We start from the raw sequence: 17,323 nt of genomic DNA on the forward strand, positions 1-17,323 counted from the left end.
ACAGTCCAGCCTCATTTTACCAAGAAGAAACTGAATACTTGAGGGACTGTGACTTAGCCAAGATCACGCAACTAGGAAATGACCAGGATGACTTTTGAGGTCTCCTTCCTCCTCATTTGGACAATGCTCTAAGTTGTAGTGGAGGTGCCATTGTGCCCTGGTAGAGGGAGTGAGTATCCCACTCCCGACCAAATGAAAGCACAGGTCTGGTTCCTTCCCCCAGACTGGACCGTAACCTCTCTCCGGTCTCCTCAGCCCCACCATGTTTTCTCTTGGCTCACATCTTACTTGCATTGGGAATAGGGAAGCCTCGAGCTTTCTTGGTCCTGTTTTATTAAGGATGGGACATTTTCATGAAGTTTCCATAGGTTTGGGGGGGATCGTTTTGTTTTTTACCAGATTATAACTGGCCAAACCTTGGCAGGGTTCATATGCATTTGCTAGTGGCGTGGCTATTGCTGCAGGTATAGAAAGAACAAGGAAGGCACAATGGATATCCCCCCTAACATGGCTTACTTTGCTCCTGGGCCATTTGGGTTGGGAAAATCACTGTGGCAGGACGCTGGGTGTCAGGAAGGCTTGGGTTTGAGTGGGTTTTGACTTCTGAAACCTTGTGACCTTGGACAAGTCAATTATGTGACCCATCGACAAAATAAGTCACTTATCTCTCAGCCTCGGCTTCCTCTTCTAGTCTACAAGTCTGTACAGAACCTTGCAAACTTTTAAGTACCATAGAAATGTCTGTTAATGGAGTTACTCACAAGAAGAGTGTATTGGGACTTTCTGTGTCAATTTATAGGACGAAGGAAGGATAACCTCTTGGCCTCTAACAGCTGGTTTTTTGCTCCCTTCTTGGGCTACAATTCCAATTTCTCTGGTTTGGCTGTCTGAAAAAAAGTCTGAAAAGTGGGCTCTTGAACCCACTTCTTCCCTGATTGAGAGAAGGGCCGTGTGATAGCTAAAGTGATCTGTAGCTAGACCACCAAAATTTGGATTCCAAACCTGTATGACTTTGATCCATGCTTATTATTTTTGTTTTGTTGTTTTGTTGTTCCTTGGTTTAAAAAGAAAATTCCAGGCTGCCTGCTTTTCCAGACTCACTATGGGAGTTACTTCCTGTCTGGGAAGCCTCGGTTTTCTTCCCAGTAAAATGGGGATAATAGCACCTATTTATTTGCCCAGGTGGTCCAGAGGATCTGAGATAATATTCGTAACACTGTGTCTGGCATGTAGTGGGCTCTACATAAAGGATAATCATAATAATAATAGTAATAATAATTATTATTATAAGCACCTTTTACGTGTAAGCTACTGGAGATACCAAGAAAAATTTGCCCCAATAAACTTATGTTCTGTTGAGTCTCTTGTAAACTTTCTGTAACTTGTGTTTCCTTCCTGTTTCTGTTTTCAAGATAATATTGCTCATATATAATTGTCTGCTGTCCAAACAAGTTTCTATTCTAAACTAGCATTGCTCATTTCTTCCTACTTAGCAATAAGATCAATGATTTGCTCACACCAACTTGTGGGGCCTTTCAGTCTCCCTATATTTGTGGTGTATTTATTCTTGTTCGACCTCTTAGGAAATGGTGTTGGTTTGTGTCTATGTCTATTCTTTTATCTATTTTCCATTTTTCAGCATCCACAGCTAGACTTGTCTCAATCTTGATCGGTTTTATTTCCAACATACATCAGTAAAGGGGATCACATTCCAATGAAATCTTTTGGGGAAATTGAACAACATGGTGGTAAAAATTGGAAGCAGTATAGTGGAAAGGGCCCCAGAATATGTGGGTTTGAATCTTAAGTTCTACTTATTCTCCCTGTGATCTGAGCAAGTCCCTGGACCTCTGGGTCTCAATTTGCTCATATGTAAAATAAGGGAATTGAATTAAATCTCTATCTAATAAGGCTCTTTCCAGTTCTAAATCTGACACTATGGGAAGGTCTGAGAGGATAAAAACAAAAGAAAAGGGAACAAAACATTTATTACAATGATGGGAAATACCTGGCTATTCAACATACAAGTCAAAGGCTTTAATAGACATGTGAAGAAACACACATTGCAAAAAGCCACCAGAAAAATGATTGCCACATTCAAATAATCAGAAAAACATAATTGAAAGCTATTTTAAAAAATGTAAACCCTCATCTTCCATCTTATACTTCCATCAATACTAAGTGTTGGTTTCAAGGCAGAACTGTAAAGGTGAGGCAATGGAGGTTAAGTGACTTGCCCAGGGTCTCACAACTAAGATCAGATTTAAACCCAGAACCTAGGCCTGGCTCTCAATCCACTGAGCACAATTTAAACAATTTAAAAAAGATTTTTAAAAGGTCAAATTCACTCAACAGGCCCACCACCCACTCACTAGCTCTGGTGGATTTGGTACAGTCTTCCTACAAAGGAATATGGCATTACACTATGGGTTATCTAGCTACTCGCACCCTTTGACCCTGAGATACTGCTACAAAATCCCTCAATCTCTTCATAGCTGCTTTATCTGTAGGTGCCTCAACTGGAGACAGCCCATATTTCCAGTGAACATAGTGGAATGCCATTGTGCTGAGAGAGATAAGAGATACAGAGAAGGCCAAGAAACATAAACGGTTGAGGAATTGTGGGATATCATGAAAATAGCCCCATTTGGGAGTCACAGGAACTGAATTCTGATCTGAGTTCTCAGTTTCTCCACCTCTAAAAATGATGGGGTGGGATTAAATTATCTTTTAATCATTACTTTAATTTTAATAATAAATTATTAATTATTAATAATATTATTTATTAATTTACTGATGTTAATTATTAATAATAATCTTTAAAATCTCTCCAACTCCTAATCCCAATCCTAATTAATGCAGAGCATTGAGAACAATTCCATTCAGTAATTATTTGTTCAATTCCTAGCCTTGTAAGGCCTTGAACTTGTCCTGGCACAATTGGGCCAAAAACCCAATCCCCTCACCTTGATTGTTTACATCTGATTGCATACCCATCATGCATCCATTTAGACATAGGTGCAGAGGCCTAGCGTTGGGAAGTCCTGAGTTTAAATCCAGCCTCAAAATTAAATTAAATTAAATTAGCCATGAGATCCTGGGCAAGTCACTTCACTTCTCTTTGTCTCTGTTTAGTCATTTCAATAGTTCTCATCCTGTCCCACTGGATCCCACCAGAGTATTTTTCAAGCACTTCCTCAGGCCCTCCTATTGGAGATGTTCTAGGAATGTTCATCCCGCTTCCTTCCTCCATGGGATCTGGAAGATGACTCGAGCCACCTGTTCTGCCCGGAGGCTCCTGTTTGCCTTCCCTCCTAGTCACCCTTGTTGACAGTCTTCTCTCCTTGCAGCCTTCAGCTCCATCCAACCAACCTTTAGGAAAGCGGTGATAGAGTGGAGGCTTCTTGGGGCCCAGATGGTTTGTTTATCCAGGTACAAAGCCAAGAACTCCGAGTTCTAAGAAGAATCCTTCTTGCCTAAGGCTAGGAGAGCAGAAGTTGGCATTTGAATTGATCTCTTGCAGAATGGGTAGAAGTTCAATTGGCAAAGAGGGTGACTGGGATGGACGACATCCCAGAACCATTCACGTTGCTGCTCAGTTGGTTTTTAGGCATGGCTGACTCTGCCAAGAAAACCCCAACACAGGTTCCCAAAGACACTGGAGTCGTTTGCTATTTCTTTACAGAAGAGGAACAGGGTTGAGTGACTTATCTAGGGTCCCACAGCTTAGATCAGATTTGAACTCCTGAAGAAGAGTATGCCATATTTTGAGCCCAGGGCTCTAACCACTGCACCACCTAGCTGTAGATCACCCCTTAGGAGCTTGAAGGACAGCAGAGGCCTTGGAATCCATTTTTACAGCTCAGTAAAATGAGGTTTCAGGTCAAGGTTGGCCCAGGTTGCCCTAAAATCACATCCATCTTTGAGTTTCTCTAATTCTTCATCCATAATGTTTTTACAGAACCCTAGAATGTCAAGAGTTAGAAGGGCCCTCAGGTACCATCTAATTCAACCCCTTTCTTTTACAGAATGGGAACATGAGACCCATAGTAGTTCATTGACTTGTTCAAGGTCACACAGGTATAAGAGCCAAGATTTGAACTCTCAGGTCTTCGGTTGTAGACATGTTTGAGATGCCAGTGGGCATTCAGGCAGAGGGGGAGAGAGAGAGAGAGAGAGAGAGAGAGAGAGAGAGAGAGAGAGAGAGAGAGAGAGAGAGAGAGAGAGAGAGAGAGAGAGAGAAGATGGGAAAAAACAATAATATAGTAGAATGAAAAATGGCCTTAGAAGCAGAGAAGTCAGGGCATGTCCCTGATGACCTTGGCTTTGGTGGCCTTGAGACCTTCCTGGCCTCAGTTTCCTCATCTGTGAAATGAGAAGGTTGGACTAGTTGGTCTCTGACATCTTAGCTCTAGAGAGATGCTCCCTCTGTGTAGAGTCATGAGAGAGAGAACAAGAGGGTCCAGGAAGAGAAGATTGGAGGAGTGAGGACAGACCCTGGACATTAGGAGACGAGGCACAGAGGAGAGTTCTGAGAGGTCAGTTCAAAGGGAAGGGCTTAGGCTGCAGAGATTATTTGAGGACTAGGAGTCTCTGAAAAGCCTTAACAGCTCAGACGCTACCTCCTCCAGGAAGCCTTCCTTTTCTTTTTACCAATAAAGCCTTTCATGGGAAAAGGGCCCTCTTGGTCAGTTTGGGGCAGAACAAGAGTTCAAGTAGTATAATAAGCATCCTCTTATACAGTGAGGACCCTTCCAAGAGCTCGCCCTGGATCCAAGACACTCCCTGAGGTGGCAAGTCTTTGACTTGTGAGATTGGATCTGCCATTGGGCAGAGAGCTGGGCATCATTTGGCCTTGAATGGGGGTCCACATGAGCTCTATTTCCTGATTCCATCCCCTCCCACAGTCACAGGGTCTGTGTGACCCTGGCCAAGTCACCTAACCACTGCAGGCAATCTTGGAGAGAGTCCGAGGTGTGTCTTCCTGTGAGTTCCCCACATCAGGGGTGTCAGAAAGGTCCCAGAGCTTAGCACTGCAGGCTTCTTGTTGATCTCAAACTGCCTGTTTGAGCTAGTTCTATTGTCATTTTCTTTTTTGGTTGTTGGATCCATTAGATTTTCATCTGGCTACCAGAAGTCTTAGTTCTCCCCAAATGCTGTAAAACCGGCCATTCTATCTTCACTGTGTGAAGGGGGATGAGTCCTGGGATAGAAGCAACAGCTCTTGCCTCGCATACTAGTAAGTGCTTTGAGTTCCCTCATCCAGATCAGGGTAGAAATGGCAGCTTCACTTATTGACCTGATGGCTGGACTCAAAGACATGAGTTCAAATCTCAGATTCTTGATGAGCTGTGTAACCTCAAGCAGGTAGCCTAATCCCCCTGGACTTTGGGCTTTTTATCTGTAAAATGGAGATCATGATAGCACCCACCACACTGGGTGAGCGAGCCAAATGTGGAAAGTACTTTGTGAACCTTAAAGTGCTGTGAGGCAGTGTGGCCCAGTGGAGAGGGTGCTGAGTCCATGGCTGATTCTGACCACCTGTGGGACCTTGTCACCCCTTACCTCTGTGGGCCTCTGTTTCCCCATCTGGCAAATGGAGGGGGGAGGTTTGGAGCAGATGATCTAGAGCTCTTGTCCTAGCTACTAGCACTGGTGACATTTTAGGGTTCTGCCCCTTGTTTAGCACTTGTCTCCCCCAAATCAATCAAAAAACACTCCTGAGGATCCACTTTGTGCAGGCATCTGAGCAGGAGAGGGTCCAACCCTCTCATGAGTGATAAGGGACCTGCATGGGGAAGGGAAATGCCTAATGCTAGGCTAGGGGTGCTGAGGCAAACAAGGAGACAGCCCCTGCCCCCATGGGGCTTACAGACCATAGGTCTATGCCTGGAAGGGACCTAAGGTCATCTGAAAAGCCTTAATGGCTCAGAGGCCACCTCCTCCAGGCAGTCTTCCTCCTCTTTTTACAGATAAGGAATCTGAGTCCAACACAGGTTAATCATCTTGGCCAGGGTAATAGGAGTAATATCAGAGGTGGGATTTGAACTCAATCCCTATGAATGTACAATTCCCCTACCCCCAACCTTAATGTCAGTGGAATGGATCTGCCATTTCCCATCTGCTAACAGCCCCTTCCTTTGAACCCTACAGGTATGACTCTGGGAAGGATGGCTACATCGACCTGATGGAACTGAAGCTGATGATGGAGAAGCTGGGGGCTCCCCAGACCCACCTGGGGCTAAAGGAAATGATCAGGGAGGTGGATGAGGACCTCGACAGCAAGCTCAGCTTTCGGGAGGTATTTATCACTGCAGCCCTCTCCCAGCCTCCCAGGGTGACAATCGACCCTTCCCTTCCTTCCCTCTTCGAATCAGTCCTATGAAATGGAGTCACTGTGTCTATCCATACTGTGTCCTGGTTCCAAGGCAGAGTGGGAAGGGCTAGGAACTGGTCAAGTGACTTGTCCAGGGTCACTCAGCTGGGACGTGTCTGAAGCCACATTTGAACCCAGGACCTCCCATCTCTAGACCTGGCTCTCCATCCTCTGTGCCACTGTGCTAAGTGCTGCAGAGACCACAGGGGCCCCTGGGAACATTTGAGGAGGAAGAGAGCTTTTTTTGCTGAGGGAAGCATGGAAGGCTGCCTCCAAGAGGTGAGCCATGGAACTTCTCAAAGGCAGGGGTCGGGTCGGAATGCATATCAGCCAGGGAAATGGCATGTGGGGCAAAAAGCTAGTGAGCCAGGCTGGCTGGAGCCCAGAGGCCTGTCTGGGCCTGGAGATCTGGGAGATCAGAGCCTGACCCCCAGAAGGCTCTCCATCCCAGGAATCCAGGGTGGTGAGATCTTTCCTGTGTTAGGGAGTCTAGTGGGGCAGGTGCTTTCTCATGTTAATGGTGGCCTCCCCTGAGACACTAGAGGTCTACAGAAGCCTTTCTTCTCCTCTGAAAATTGCTACTCTTGGATTGGCTACACCTGCCCCATTGTTTGCTCTGGCCCCCAGATTCCCCCCCCAGGACCTCTTCTTTCCCATTCCTGTCCCCATTCTGTTTTGGCTTATTTCATCCATTCTTTGTTCCCTGAAGACCTCAAAAGAACCATGTGTTTGTTGCCTTCTCTCCCCAGATTCTTCCCTTAGAGTGAGCCTTTCTTTGTGTTCCTTATGCCTGGGATCCCTGAATTACAGAAATCAGAAATGTTGGAAATCCTGGGTGACCTTGGGCAAGTCACCTAAGACATGGGACTAGATGCCCATGGAGGCCCCCAAGCCTAGGTCACAAGTTCTAAGTTCAAATATTGCCTCTTCTACTTATTGTCTGGATGGCATTTAACCTCTCAAACTGGAAACATTGAGGAAGCATCCTCAGTTTAATACTATGATGAAAGGAGTTCTTTCATCTGGATCTATGATCAGAGGGCCCAGGTTCATAGTCCACCTCTGATTTCTTGGTTCTTGAGTGACCTTGAACAAGTCACACCACTTTTCTAAGCCTCAGTTTCCTCCTCTGTAAAGTGAAGGGGCCTCTGAGGTCCCTGCTGGTTCCAAGTCTCTGAGAAGGGAGAATTGTCAAAGGATCCCTTGTGGGGACGTGGGGGATGGGGGGGATGCTGTGACTTCTGGGAGCAGAAATAGAGAGGGTGTGGTGTGACCAAATCGACCTGCCTGGCTGAAGCCAGTCACTCCAGGGCAGCCTTCTCCCACCACCTGCCCAGAATTCCCTCAGTCTTGCTCAGTTGCTATATTCAGGCACCCACGGTGGGAGGGTGAACAGTTTATCTCCTTCCTGAATCCAGGGACTGTTAGGGTTTAGATGCCCAGCTGAGAGTATTTTCAGTAACCAAGTACAAATCTTGGTGGGTGGCAGAGGAAGAAAGATAAGAAAAAGTTATTTTAAACTTCTCTTATCTTCAAAGAATAAGAAACACGAGAAGGTGGACGTTTGGACATCAGCAGACACCTTTCTCATGAGAACTCTCATGAGGTCAATGGCAGTGGGAGTATTAGAGCCATTTTTCAGATGAGGAAAAGGGCAAAGGATTTAGAGCTGAAGATCTTGGGGGCCACTCACAGACCAAATAAATGTTCATTTGACAGATGAGGAAACTGCAGAGGTTACCTGACTTGCTCAGGATCATATAACTAGTAATTAGTCAAGGTGGATTTGCACTCAGGTCTTCCAACTCTAAATCAAGTGCTCTGTTCTCTGCTGTCTCTAGAGATGTCATGGAGGGAATAAGTTGGGAAAGTGAGTTCTTGTTAGTATCATTATTCTTTGCTTTACTTTTCTTTAATTACACCCAAGATATAGATGACTTACCAAAAAGCTTCCTGATAATGAAGAGTGATGCCATAATCTCATTCCATTCCATCTTTCTCTCTGTCTTACGGCCCCAAACCCTTCTCTCTCTCTCTCTCTCTCTCTCTCTCTCTCTCTCTCTCTCTCTCTCTGTTATTTTTCTAAAGTTTTATCTTTATTTTAATAACAAATTTGCAGCTGAGTTAATGAGATTCATGTTGTCTCTCCCTTCTTCCTTCCTCCTCCCAGAGTTGACAAGCAATTCAGTCTGGGTTGTGCATGTGTTATCACCCATGATTTCTATATTGTTGGGTTTTGTAAGTGAACAACCTTGTAAAACAAATCCTCCTCTTCATCCTCACTCTGACTTCCAATCCCTCCAGCCCAGCCCTCAGGGCTTTCCCAGGCCTTCATCCCTGGCCTGGCTTCAATCTCCTCCCTTCCCTATCATAGTTAATGCTTCCCCTATCACTTCCCCCAATCCTGGGTATCCTCCAGGGCTCTTCCCTTGCCTTGTCCCCCTGGATTGTCTCACTTGATGACCTCAGGGACTTTCATGGGGTCTGTTGGCATCAATGTGTAGTTGATTCCCAGATTTATATATTTAGCTCTAGTTTCTACCTTGTGATACCTAGTTGCACAGTACCGTATCACCAAGTGCCTATTAGTCTTCTCCAATGGGGTACCCCATGGAAAGCTCAAGCTCAGTATGTCCAAAGCTAACCTCCCCACAGCTGAGCTTTCTGATTACTGGCTGGGGCACTATCAGGCCAGTCCCTTAGGTTCATACTATCTGGATTGGTGTAGGGAGAGAGAAACTTGGATCAGGATTGGCATGGAAGGCAGATTTACCCTCTGGCAGAATAATCTTGAAGCTATCAAAATAGTCCAGGGGAGTGTCCAGGGGACAGATGTTGCAGAAGTGAAGTAGAGATGGTAGAGAGGTGAAATTGACTAGAGATGATGGCAGAGGAAATTGACTAGAGATGATGGCAGAGGAAATTGACAGAGGTGAAATTGATTAGAGATGGTCTAGAAGAGAAAAGGACAGGCCTTGGTGAGAGAGTGAGGAATGGAGAATGATGCTTCCTCCTCTCCTCCACTCCGAGATTGCCTTCCACCTACTCTGGTGTTTAGTGCAGTCCCTAGCTCTGAAATGTTTGTAGTAGACATTTAGTAAACACTGTTGGCTGCCCTTTTAAATTAAGCTTCATTTTAAACTTGCTTCTCTAATGAGAAGGATGGTTCCAGATTCATAAGCTCTGAGTCCCAGGCTCATCAGTCCCAGTTAGTTCTCTGCCAGATATGAGACTGAGTAGGTCCCATTGGCCTCAGTTTCCTCATCTGGAATGGTGCTCTCTGTGTCTCTAGATATATCTACTTATTATATTACTTCTTGGAGTTAAATGTGTGTTTGTAAATGTATTTGTTGTTTTTTTTTTGTTTTTGTTTTTGTTTTAATAACCCTCTTACCTTCTGTCTTGGAATCAATACTGTGTATTGGCTCCAAGGCAGAAGAGTGGTCAGGGCTAGGCAATGGGGGTCAAGTGACTTGCCCAGGGTCACACAGCTGGGAAGGGTCTGAGGCCAGATTTGAACCTAGGACCTCCCGTCTCGAGGCCTGGCTCTCCATCCACTGAGCTACCCAGCTGCCCCGGTAAATGTATTTGTATATGGAGGAGAGAAGGTAACTTGGTCAAGTGGAGTTAAGGGCTAGTCTCAGTGTGAGAAAGGCCGCAATTCAAGTTCTGCTTTTGACTGACTCTCATCTTGGGATGGGCCCTCCCCTGAACTTCAGTTTCCTCAACTAAAAAAGGACAAGGCAATTGGGTGAGATTCCTTTCAGTTTGAGGTTTATAACCTTCCCTGGAAACTCCCTGGAAAAGATTTTAATTTTAGGGGGGTTGCTAGCTAGTTGTCTTAGAGAATTGAGAGGCAGGCTTAGAGACAGAAGGTCTTGAGTTCAAATGTGGCTTCAGACACTTCCTAGCAGCTGTGTGACCCTGGCAAATCACTTAACTCCCATTGCCTAACCTTTACTGCTCTTCTGCTTGGAACCAAGTCCTGGCAATACAAAAGAGGCCAAAGAGTTACTCCCTCATGAGGGGAGGTAAACAAGTTTACAGTGGAAAGTCCCTCCTTTACCCCAATTAGAAATAGAATTCAGATTTCAAGCTGGAGGGGACCTTGCTTGGTCCCAAGACTACCCCTACCATCTGTCCATCGTACAGAGGAGGAGACTGAAGACCACTGAGGAGGAGGGATTTGGTCCCAGGGATGAGGGAGGTGTCAGAGGAGGGATTCAAATCCAGGTTCTCAAAAGCACAAAGCTGGGGCTCTTCAGTATTATTGTGGTCTATTTCTGGTGTGTAAGAGGACTTTGCCAAAGAATTAGATGAGCAGAAAACAATTTGCTGTCCTTTATTTGTCCCATTTAAGCCCACAAGTAGGGTGATACTGCTGGTAGCTGGGCAGAGAAGACATCAGATAATGGGGGTCAGTGTTTAGAGGGGGAAGGGCAGCCAATAAATCCCAGGTAGATGCAGGAGAGAGGGCTGTGCTGGGCACCGTGGACAGGGCAGAGGCAGCCAGCCCAGGAAAAACTACTGCCACCCCCACCCCTATCTGTCTTTCCCAAACTCCCTATACATGCCACATAATCATCACTTACTAAATGTTTATTGAATGGATCCTGGAAGCTTCTGGAGGTCAAGATGCCTGGCACAGTTAAATGCCAGCAATGTTTGCCACTCCTTACTCAGTGGACACATCCTTAGCCGTGCCAAGCCACGTTCCACGCAGCATTCTTAGATCTCAGCACCTGATCATCTGGGTCTAGATTTTTAAGAACTTTGGCCACCTTCACCCAGAGGAGAGACCCGTCATGTCAGGGATGAGCCCTGAGAAGAGGGAGCCAACAACCCAGAGGCGCCAGCTGCCCAAGTGAGAGCAGGTGCCTTTTGCTCCAGAGCAACTGAGTGCCCAGCTGGTATCTGGTGCCAACTGAACCGAGAGCCAGTTGTTGGGATCAATTCGTGACCTCTTCTGGGGTGCACTTCCTGGATTTCTTGAGGAGAACTTGCTATCCTCCCCAGGCTTTGTTTTAAAGCTGATTTTTGCTTCCTTGTGCGGTCCTGGATTGGATTGAATCCATTGGACATTTAAGTTGGATGAGACCATAGATCAGACTGCCAGGGCTTGGAGGAACCTTAGAGGGACCTTCATCAAAGCTTAAGGATTATAGAGCCAGTCAGGCCATGAGCATTTGTCAGCTGCCTAGCCTGGGGCCCAGCATGTACTCCCAGCAAGGATAGAGAGAAAGACAGAAATAGTCCAGGGTTCAAAGATGGTAGATATCCTGTATATGAGTAGACAATGGAAGATTATGTGAGGATTGTTGTTCTGTCCAACCCCATTTGGGGTTTTCTGGGCAAAGATACTAGATTTCTTCAGTTTGTTTTTCAGATGAGGAAACTGAGGCAAATTGAAAAACACATTGCTGCTCTGATTCTGGAGGTCATTGGGCACCGCTAGGATTCACTGAGCAGGGATAGTATATCACATGGTTAGCTTTGGGTTCTAAGAAAATCACTCTGGTAGCTGAGGTTGGATGGGCTTGGGGAGAGGCTGAGGCTGGGAGGCCATTATCCAGAGGATGGATGAGATCCTGGACTAGTGGTCTATCTGTCTATTTCTCCAGCTTGCTCTCCATATATAGAGATAGATGTAGATGTAGATGTAGATGTAGATGTAGATGTAGATAGATATAGATATAAATATAAAGGGAGAGAGCGACATAGAAGCTGTAAACACGGACATGAGGAACTGGATTGGCAAACTTAGTGGCTGGAAGGGTGATGCCCTCAGCCTTAATAGGAATGTTCGGGATAGTGCTGGGCTTTTGAGGAAAGATAATGAGCTCAGCTTCTTTCAGCAAGGCCAACCTGGAGTTGTCCCAGGAGCTCCCAAAACTCAGGGGAGAGCCTGGGGCTCTAGAGCTATCCAGATCAAGGAATCCCCAGCCTCAAGGTGCTAGCTGATGAGTACACCAAGAAAGAGTATGGAGGGAAAAGATAAAATGGGCCAGGAAACACACTCTTGGAGAACCCCCAAAGTTAGTGGGTATGATGGGAAAAAGATCCAGCAAAGGGGAAGTCAGGTAGACAAGGAGAAACCAGAAGACAGGAGTGTCCCAGAAACCTAGCAGGAAAAGAAGGTGGCTGCAGAAAGGCCAAGAAGGGTAAGGCTTTCCATGGCATTGGAGTGGTCACTGGTTGGTAATTTAAGGGAGAGGGCAGTATCTGCTGCCCGAGCAGACCGAGGGGCAGAAATGGGGGCACTGAGTCTTGGCTAAGACGGGAGGGAGAGACAGACAGACAGCTCTTTGGGGCGTGGTCTCATCAGGTTCTGATTCATTCTTGTGTGTTTTAGAATGGGAAAACTTTGCAGGAGCAGGTGTAGAATCACTGAGAATGGATGGGCAAAAGACAGCTTTCTAAAGTGCTGAGCTCCCCACTACTAGATGGAGAGATAGAGCAGAAATGTCAGATGAGGACATCAGAGTTGGGAAGCACCCCAGAATATAGAACGACAAAGTACTCTAGACTCAACAATCTCAAAGGTCCATAGATCAGTGCCATCCAACTGGTGCAACCTGCTCATTTTACAGATGAGGAAACTGAGGCCCAGGGAATTGCCCCAAGGCTATTTCCCAGGTAGCATGCATTAGAGGTGGCTCTGTCTCTAGGGCCAAGACTCCTTTTTTCATTATATTTTTACAAGTATTCATTCTCTCCCTCCTCCCCCAAACGAGTATATATTTTTAGCTAATACAAATAAAACCCTCATAACAAATATGAAAGGTCAAACAAGTTCCCACGTTGGCCTTGGCCAAAGATGGGTGTCCCATTCTGCAGTTTGAGGCACCCACCTCTCTGGCAGGAATTCATCTGCCATCCTCCCAAACCACAGTTTGGTTATTAAATCCTGACTTTTCCAAGTTGTTTGGCTTCACGCTATTTCTATAATTGACCTCCTAGCTTGGCTCACTTCACTCTGCATCCGGTCATAGACTATCCATCTCACCTCCCTCTTTTTTTAACCCCATACCTTCTGTCTTAGAAGGAACACTAAATATTGGTTCTAAGGCAGAAGAGTAACAAGGACCCGGCAATGAGGATTAAGTGATTTGCCCAGGGTCACCTAGCTGAGGTCAGATTTGAACCCAGGTCCTCTTGTCTGTCTCTAAGGCTGGCTTTCTATCCACCTAGCTGCCTGTCATCATCTTTTAAGTCTCATATACCATAATTTGCTTAGCTTTCCCCCCATTGTTGGATACCCAAAAAAGTCCTAAAGATATTTGTACTTTCTCTCTGCCTTTAGTCTCTTTGGTGGAGAGGAGGAGTGTGTGAAGGACCCAGCAGCGAGTCTGAGGATCAGAGATAGTGCTCAATCTCATGGCTTCCTGGGCATAATTCCAGATCCCCGAACCCTTCCTCTGTAATCTTTGTCAGTCAGCTGGGTGTGAGGTGAGGTCTCAGAAGAGCTTTCATTTTCACATGGTTGTTGAGAGCTTCGAATTCTTCTTTAGTAAAGAAACAAGGAAGGGGTGGCAAGGTGGATCCTGGGATTGAGAGCTGGGAAGTTCTGACCTTGGACACTTCCTAGCTGTATGACCCTGGGCAAGTCACTTTACCCCCATGCTTTGGAAGCAGTAGATGGAAGGTGAGGGGTTTTTAAATCAGAAGAAAAGAGCCAGAGCTCTCCCTCCAGGCTACCAGGATGCCTTCCTATACTTGGTCCTGGTAAAGACCAGGATAACAATGTTTTCTTTTTGTTTCTGAAACCAAGAATGTATTTGAAAAAGAAACCACCAGGGCAGAAGAGGGAGAGGAAAGCACTCTCGAATTCTAGGCTGTCCTTGCCAGCCAGGGCAAAGGCATGGCGGGGGGAGAGAGAGAGCACTGAGCAAGTGAGGCAGGCAGCTGAATTCATTCTGCACTAGAGGAAGACTTGGAAAGGGAGGGAGGGGGCAGGTGCTGAAGGGGCTGAAGCCCTTGGATTCTGGTGGTAATTGGGTGTCACTGGGAGTCATGGAGCAGGGATAGTATAGCTCACGGTCAGTTTGGGGCTTTAGAAAGATCCTGGCAGCTGAGGTTAGATGGTCTTGGAGAGAAACTGAGGCTGGGAGGCCAGTGGTCCAGAGGACTGACTTCCACCAGATCCTCCCAAACTGGGTGGGAAGAGGTTTGGGGGCTGGGATGTGGGTGACCAGCCAGGACTGTACAATGATGGTTTTGTCCCATTATTCCCAAGGCTGACTTAATGAGCAGAAGAGGAGGGGCTGGGGTGGGGCGGGGAGCATTTCCATTAAAGGAGTTCACAAAAACATTTTCTAGCTTGTCTAAAGAAACTTGGGACATTTGCTGTCTTTTACCCAGCTTCTGCCCCCTTTTCCTCCCTCCACTTCTTGACAGTCCTGCCTGGGATCTTGGCCAATTCTTCCCCTTGCATTCCAGCCTTTGAAGGCTATAAATAGGAAGCCAAACTAGGAGACTAGCCTGGAATTGGGTGTTCTGATGAATATTAAAGAGGGAGGACCCCTCCCTCAAACACTATTCTCTCCCCTTCCCCCCCCCCCCCCCACGCATATTAAACAGCAGCTTTGAAGATACTTTATGGAAACACAAACTCTTTCAAACTGAGGCTGCTCCTTTAATTGGCCTGGAGGGTGGGGCCAATGCTGCCGGGTCCCATCACAGCCATCCCAACCTCTGACCCCTGACTGCAGCTGGGACAGCCCTGAAGGACAATCCCTTTATGGGACTTGGTCAGGAGGAGAGGATGCTTGAGCACAGGAGATCCCTGGGCTAAGGGAGCCCAAGGATCCTCTCTGAGTGGGTTGGCTCTAATTGGGTTTAGTTACCAAGAAAGAAGACCCTTCTTGGAAGGAAGCTTTGCTTTCCTTCCCTTCCAAAAGCCGACATTGGCAATTCTTTCTCCAACTGATGGGAAGCTTCTTCAGGACTTGACCTTCCCCTCCATGGACGAAAATGGGAATAATCAGGATCTTCCTTGCAGGAAGGAAGCCTAAATTCATTGTGCTTCTTCCTACTTAGCATTTCTCTTCTACCTCTTACGTTGGGTCTACTGTCTGTATCCTGAATTCCACTGGCAGCCAGGTGACCCAGGAACGGGAAGTCGGGCCGACCATCTGTAAAATGGGGCCTCAGAGACAATGCACGGCTTTGATTTGTAGACATTAAAATGCTGCATAAATGTCGGCGATCGTCATCATTATTGAACTTTCTATTTGGGAACACAGATCTCAGACTTAGAGATTTAGGGTCGGTTGAGGTCATCAACTCTTTTTCCTGATGAGGAAACCGAGTCCCTCAGATGGCAGAGTTAAGTGTCTAGGTCTAGATTTGAACTTTATATTAATAACTATATATTTATTATATTTGCTTCCAAGGTGAACGATCCTTGAGTCCATCTCCAAGAATGAGGGCTTAATCAATGGTTATTGATTTTTCCAGCTCTAGCCCATCTCCTGTGAAGTGGGGAATTGGTTGACTTAAGTTCTAGACTCCTGAAAGAATGACTTAAGTTCTAGACTCCTGAAAGAAATCAATCTAGGAGCTCCCTCTTACCTCCAAGAGCAAATCCACAATCCCGTTAGTTCCCAGGCCAGCCTGAGGAGGCATTACTTCCTCCCTTTCCCATAACTCTGTTGGCCAGTCAAACTGACCTTCTTACTTACTCTCCAAGCTCCATCTTTGGCACAAACTCTTTGCTGATGTCCTCCCCCCATTCTCAAATGAGCTCATATCTATTTTCTGCAGGTTTCTACGTATCCATATGTGTTGGCTCCCACTTAGAATGTCAGCTCCTTGAGGGCAGGGACTGACCATTTTTGTCTTTGTATCCTTAGCTCCAGCACAATGTGGGCATTTAATAGATGCTCATTGTTTAAGAGGCAGGCTAGTAAATAGGGAACAGGCACTGGAGTTGGGAGGCCTGAGTTCAAATTTTGCCTTAGCTATGTGACCTTGGGCAAGTCTCTGTACTCAGTGTCCTCATGTATAAAATGAGAGTGGTTGAACCCTGTGGCCTCTGAGGTCCCTTGCAGCTGTACATCCAGGATACTCTAATCTTGGGTGGCTGGAAAAGTCAATCTTCTTCAATGTCTACTTTTTGAAAATTCTCCAAGGTGAAATTTAGATTTCTTCTAGCGAAGACTATGATGATGATGATGATGATGATGATGATGATGATGTTAATCTATTTGGGATGGCACAGGGAGTATCAAAGTAGAATGAACCCAGACTAGCTGGGCAGTGGAGCAGAGTGGATAGAGTGCTGGGAAGATACAAGTTCGAATTCTGCCTCAGACACTTATTACTTGTGCAACCCAGGCCAAGTCACTCAACTTCTTTGCCCCATTCCTGCTAGCTGAAGCATCGTTTTTATGGGCCGTGCATTTCTCTGGGGACTTCAGACACTGCCCTACACACTTGGCCAGAAGCTCAGGAGATAATTTTAGCTTAGTTTCAGACAAATGGGCAGGGTGGGTGTGTTGGGGGGGGGGGAGTCCAGTTCTAGGAATGGGATGTCCTTGTTAGGAAGAATGTGGACCCCCTGGACTGTGTCTAGAGGAGAGAGATCTGATGGGTTAGGGACCTGGAAACACGGCTATCTAAGGATCATTGGAGGAGCTAAGACTCAGGGAACCCAATGGAAGTGTCTGTTTTAAACCAGTGGACAGCCCCCAGGTGAAGAACTCTGCTCTAGAACCAGAACCAGAATTTCCCTAGGACAGGCTCCATCTTGGCTTTTGTGGACTTTTGTTATTGGGTGTAGGGGAATTCTGGGGTGGAAATTCCCTCCCCCAAATTATATCAGCCTCTGAAACTCAAAAACTGGGAGGTTAACTGATTTGTCCAGAATCACACAGCCTTTTGTTAGAGGATGGACCTGAACTAACCCCACATGGAAAAAAATGTTGACCATTAGAATTGTCTCAA

At 46.1% G+C, this 17,323-nt stretch overlaps 1 protein-coding gene across 1 annotated transcript in view; it reads left to right on the forward strand.

Moving 5' to 3' along the window:
* The window catches only part of EFHD1 (EF-hand domain family member D1), a 48,201-nt gene that overhangs the window by 18,127 nt on the left and 12,751 nt on the right, over window positions 1–17,323 (forward strand). Inside the window, exon 2 of the mRNA XM_001373703.4 lies at window positions 6,154–6,301. Within this exon, the coding sequence (XP_001373740.2) occupies window positions 6,154–6,301 (148 nt within the window). The remainder of the gene's footprint in view (window positions 1–6,153; window positions 6,302–17,323) is intronic.

Source organism: Monodelphis domestica, chromosome 2, assembly GCF_027887165.1.
Source record: "Monodelphis domestica isolate mMonDom1 chromosome 2, mMonDom1.pri, whole genome shotgun sequence".
NCBI lineage: Eukaryota > Metazoa > Chordata > Mammalia > Didelphimorphia > Didelphidae > Monodelphis > Monodelphis domestica.